The sequence below is a fragment of the Sitodiplosis mosellana genome, unplaced genomic scaffold (assembly GCF_009176505.1).
Source record: "Sitodiplosis mosellana isolate CC-2019 unplaced genomic scaffold, AAFC_SMos_1.0 Smas_scaffold_4, whole genome shotgun sequence".
NCBI classification, from domain to species: domain Eukaryota; kingdom Metazoa; phylum Arthropoda; class Insecta; order Diptera; family Cecidomyiidae; genus Sitodiplosis; species Sitodiplosis mosellana.
The window spans coordinates 82,748-88,747 of NW_022595247.1; the positions used below are offsets into that span (position 1 = coordinate 82,748).

At 37.2% G+C, this 6,000-nt stretch overlaps 1 protein-coding gene across 2 annotated transcripts in view; it reads left to right on the forward strand.

The window, feature by feature from the left end:
* Positions 1–6,000, forward strand: part of LOC129566723 (carbonic anhydrase-related protein 10) — a 42,944-nt gene that overhangs the window by 11,681 nt on the left and 25,263 nt on the right. For both annotated transcript variants that reach the window (XM_055442924.1, XM_055442926.1), the window contains exon 2: positions 2,336–3,021. In XM_055442924.1, the coding sequence (XP_055298899.1) occupies positions 2,958–3,021 (64 nt within the window). In that variant the 5' untranslated portion in view covers positions 2,336–2,957. The remainder of the gene's footprint in view (positions 1–2,335; positions 3,022–6,000) is intronic.

Here is a 6,000-nt window from a genome sequence, read left to right on the forward strand (position 1 = left end):
GGTACAAAACCGAATGGACACATTTGCCATGCACATATGTGTAATTTGTGAAATGCATACATTGACCAATCAAATAAAATGCACCATTAATCATTATCATCATTTTTTGGAGGGGCTAGACCAATCGTTCGGCTTTTTTGCAAATCTATTTGTGTATTTTGTTCATCGATAATCGCCACATTTTCGGTGTTTTTGTTATTTTACATAGATTATCTCTATTCACACTTTGTAAACTGTTGATAACACCAGTATTTCGGGGAAAAAAGGCGCAACCATGTTGTGAATAAATGAAAACAGAACCTAGTATATAAATCACCCTTCGAAAAGGTGAAAATATTTTTATTGCAAGTTTTTTATTCTTTCTCTCTCTCTCTCTTTCTCGTCTCAAATGAAAACGAACGAAAAAAAAAATTCCCTCACCAGTCATATACCCCTAGATCATATTATTCGAAAAAATGTCGGCGATTCCATTAAATAATATGTTTACACGGAGTCATAAATGAAACTCGAACGCTCGTAAAAACACACGAACTCGAGTCGAGTCGAGTCGAGTCGAGTCGATGGAAAGGCTGTGTTTGTGCTACATTGTGGTAAAAGTCATTTTTATGGATATTCGATTTTTCATTCTATTTTTAAATACCAGTCGGCATATAACACAATGGGAAAAAAGGCTCAATGCTTTTGCAATATTTTCCACGCATTTAAGCCCAACGTTCCAAAAAAAGTGGCCAATGCAGTGAATATCGTTATCGATTCCGTTATCATCATTATTATTTTATTAAAAAATGCGATATTTTTTCTCGTCCTCTGTTTGTCGTGATGAAAATATGACAAAAACATGAAAGGATACTGTGATAAACGAGAGAGAGATGACAACAACAAGAGAAGAAAAAAACAGAACGAAAACTGTGGCAACAACCAAAGAGCTACACAAAAATACCGAGTGAAAGTTACACGGATGAAAATTGTGGGAAAAAAACGTGGTTAAGCATCGACAAAAATGTGTATCCAAGTAAAAATGAAATGCACACAAAGTGTCACAGCATCATTGCTCAATTGCATACGGATCTCTCTCTCTCCGTCTCTGTGGCGCAACGAAATTTTCATTTTTTAACATAAATTTCATCATGCAACGGGGAAGCCGCACAAAACCAGTCATAAGCACATATATTCACGTAACACCATTTCCCAAAATGTTATTGGTATTCGTGTTATTTTTTGTTGGCTTTTTGCGTGTGTTCGACTGCGCCCATCGAAAACGAAATATGTTGATGGTGCTTGAGATACAATGGCAATGTTGATCAGAAAGAGAAGTCGAATGCCATCGCGATGACTCTGCACGGCGAACAGTCGGCAGCCAGTACACACAGGGAATTCCGTCATTTTTGTGCCACAATTTTTATTTATTCGCTTTTATTTCAGCTGTTTAATAGCACGACGCACGCTTTCTCCCTCTTTCTCTCTTGCTCTCCTCTCTCTTTCGTTTTTTTTTTCGACACATGTTTGCATTCTCAGTGGTGCGCATACAATTCTCATTGGATGCTTTTAAAAGCTTAAGCGGTATTTTGCAGATGAATTATTAGTTTATTACACATTTTTTTTGCTACTCGCATTCAACCGACAATTTGAATATGCTCTGTGTTTGTTCCGCTCTTTCTTCTACTCGCCAAACTAATAGTCATGGAGTTATTTCATGGCGGGAGAGCGTTTAGAACTTCGAAATTTATGAATTGCTTTTTTATGTATTGTTATTGCACATGTTTTACTTTTATTATATTCAGTCCAATGAACCCTATAACTATGCAATTCATACCTATTTTTTTATTTCGTCGGCATGTTGTAACGAGAGAAAAAAACGCAGACAGCCTCTCTCTCAAATTTGGCTCCTTCCGCATTTCGAGCGGATAAACGCACTTGCATAACATTTTATTTCCATCACATTTTCCGTGTTCATTCCTCTTAATGACCGTTTGTTAATCCGTTTGTTTGATTTTCGATATGGGAAAAGAGACAGCGAGAGAAAGGCAGAAAAAACGGAATGTTTTATGCGCTGCTTCAATTACATTTTAATTAGGGGAAAACTTTATCTGCAAACAAAAGCGTGAAATGCATGGAAAAAAAAACTGTTTTTTTTTCACTCTTTCTCTCCTGTCCAAGCGTGTAATGTGTACAGAATTGAAAGAATAAACAGTAAAAAACACTGGCAAATAATGGACAATTAATTGAGCGAAAATTGAAATTTAAATAAAATGAAAATCACAACCCCTATGTTGAAATACACACCACACATAAAAAACTGCATACTCAATAGTTTCCATTTCTTGTTTCGTTTCAGCGAGCAGGCGAATTAGCGGATCGGGTGATTGTGCAAATTCGTGGAAAAAAACAGTTTGAATGAATGGGATCGAAGGAATGATGATGTTGTGAAGCAAGCAACAACGGAAAAATATACTCACCTGGACACATGTTTTATGAAGCACCACTTTTCATTTGAACTGTTGGAAATAAACTCAAGTAACAAACGAAACAGGAGAAAAATTTAATTGGTATTAAAAAAATTGGCATAAAGTTTCGACCCGGTGTAAATAACAAGAGAGAGTTGAAGTGTAAAATCACAATATTATTCACTGAAAGATTACGAGCATAAATGTTGCACACAAATGCACAGTTTTACGAGTGAAATCATGAAAAAACGAAATGTATTCTGCATAAAAATGTATCATTGCACACCGACGCACGACAACGACCAAAGCCACCAGTGAAAACAGGACAACACAGCCAGTGTGTTTGTGTATGTGTGCAGTGGACGGAGAGGAATATCAAATATATATATATCCATTGGAGTAGCGTCGCGTATGCAGGCTGAGTGGTATTTGGCTGTATGACGACAACGGCAACGGTTAAAACGAAACCATCGATTATCACAACGTCGCAAGCAATTAGTAAACAACGAAATTATGGCAATTATAGCATTGGTCGCGTGTCTCGTTGCTATTTTGCACACATTGCTTCAGTTGCAAGGTCAGTATTTTACCAAACTATTTATTATTTCCCATGTAGTGTTCCTTTTTTTCTCAATCTTCATAGTAATAGTTTGCTATATTCAGAGGGCATTCAATGCAAATTTTAAATAGTTGAAGTTATTATTGTTTTCTTATAAAAAAAAGCGAATTATGTATTGCTATAAAAGTCAAATACAAACATTTTTATGTGGAGCGCACCCCAACCTTCGAATGAGTAATGAGTCTAATTTTTGGTTCAAACTTCTTGAATGCACCATTTTGCAAGGTAATTCGGATTTTTTCTGCTATTATGAATCAGATGGTGATATATTGGGTCATTCGCTTGAATCACATCATTCGACGCAACATTACGACTTTTAAAATGGACGCATGAACAAATAAATCACCAACATGACCATGGGACACATCCGTAAATTTTCGTGGATTTCAACCACAAAATTGCCCCATTAGATTCCATTGGCATTTTAAAACCTTCTCACATTCACACCTAAAGCTCTTCGTGGACAGTTGCAGCGAATGGTGTCTGAGCACCCCGATTGCAACCAGCTAGGAGAAGCAGACAAAAAACAGACATGAACTGAACAGAAAAAAAGAACTCGCACAAATAACGATAAAAATAAACTGACCCAATCGCAGCAATGAATCAATAATATTGCGGTCGTGGAAGAGAGAGACAAAAGAGCGAGAGTGCGAGAGTGCGAAAAAGAGCCAAAGAGAAGAAGAGTGAAATAGAGAGAGAAAAGTGCCGTTGGTGCAATTCAAATTGCGATTGAAAAAAGCTGAAAATATTTTTTTATCACATTAAATTGTGGGCAATGAAAGCATGCGGCAAAAGTCGTAAAAAATATTTTTATGTATACATTTCAGCTGTTTCAGTTATTTATTCGGTCACATGGATTGGCTGCCGGCCAAACGTTGACTTCACACTTATAGGTATTAGCTGTCCAAGTCTTGTGAGTTTGTCTGCCATTTTTCTCACCCCAAACCGAAAAACGGATGAAAAAACTCTCCTCTTTCTCTCTCTCTCTCTCTTTATTTATTTTCTGATCAAATGCGACAGGATGGTTTTTGCATTCGATGGCGCTTTTGCCCAGTCTCTGATCGCACATAAAAATTCCAATTCGGTATTGGACACATATGGAGCGTTAATGTTTACTTTACAGTCTGCGGTTAAGTCAAATGGTCACCGTTACACCATTTACCGCCCGATTCCGAACTTATTATTGTCGTTTCGGTCTCTTTCTTCTTCTACTTCGAAGATATCATGCAGCAACGCAAGCGTTTAGTTTCATTGAAAAGTGAATGTTTAATTTTCTTCCATGCGATTACTTTCGGCATATCGATTCTCTTGCCCTTTCTCCCTCTCTCCTTCTCTCTCCATTTTATTGGTGCGCTTTATATTATCGGCAAACGATTTAAGCCATTTGTGTCTTATAAAAATTGGATTCAATGCCGGCTTGGCTCCATACTGGCATTCATTTTTTTTTCTTTATGTCTGGCAAAATTTATCGTCAACGATAATGGAATACCACATATTGTTGATATTGTTAATACTGCATTCAAAGTTTATGGCTCACTTTACCCGGTTCATCGTTTTAGGAAAATGAAAAGTGCAAGCAACACAGTGATTTTGACTCATTCAACTGTTTTAAACTGTTTGTCACGCTTTTATTTGAAAGAGAAGTGTAAGTTTCTTTCGACTTAAAAGATGGTTAAAGGCGAGTATGTTCATTTTTGGCGGGTCGTCACGGTTTTTTGCGATTTTCGTGGAACTGATAAGAGATAACAACTTGATCTCTTCCAAAAAGTTGTAGTACTCGGGGTCTTCTATAGCTTAGCTGAAAACAATTATCACTTATCTCTTATCAGTTTAACCGTGAAAACCATGGAGGCTAGACGGTACGCCAACATACTCTACTTTAACGCCAACATACTCTACTTTAACGCCAACAGAATCATCAGAAAACATACTCGCCTTTTCAAAAATATAAATCGAAGAAGAAACATACTCCACTCTCAATCTCACCCATCGAATTTTGATGCAACAAACTTCTTCGTTTCCAGTCGTTCGTTCAATCGCATCATAAAAAACGCAGAGAAATACCATTTAATAAAGTAAAAGTCAATGCATTGAAAACAAACGCTCTCTACCCATCGACCGTATTCCACAGTGAAAATGATATGAAAAACTTTTTCCAACTGCTAACTGGTGCAGTCGTTTCCCAGGTACTTCATGCAAAAAGAACACAACGAGACTGACGTGTAACAAATGGGAATGGTATACAATGTCAAGGCAGTTCGAATTCCGTTGAAAATTTATTAAAATTCTTGCCGTCAGTTTGGCTGATCGATTTACCTTGACTGTAGCAGTAGAAGTTCGTGTGTATATGTATGTGTGTTTGCAGCGATGGATTTTCGTCGTTGCTCCGGAAAACGTTGATTTACTCAAGACCTTGCCGCTCTGACATTTCGTATCGTAAAAATCAAATTATGATTTTAATTAATCGTTTCTATCAGAGCAATTGCACTTGGGTTTTGCCATATTTCGGTAGGCGGGTGCGTTTCGATATAATCCGTTTGCTCGGTGATGTCAGAGCACTTTGAAAAGTTGGTTAATTTGGTGTGAATGAGTCTGTGAAGTTTTGTCCGCTGGCAATGCGAGTCGCACAACTTGAACTGTCGCACATGAAATGCCTTTTATTCTCTCTGATAAAGTTATTTTCCCTTCTTCTTCTACTGTTCGTTATCGCGAAGTTGATTCGTGCGTCGCCCCCAAAAAAATCACAGTTAATTTCTTGCACTTCATTACGTAGCGGAAGTACTTAAAGCAAAAAATTGGCCGTATGTCATAAAAAAAATTGATGTCGGTACACATATAAAAATGTTCATTTTGATGACGATGACGACGACGACATAAATGAATGGCTCTTTTCCATCGCTTACGATTATTAATGAGATTCATCCATCAACAAATGCG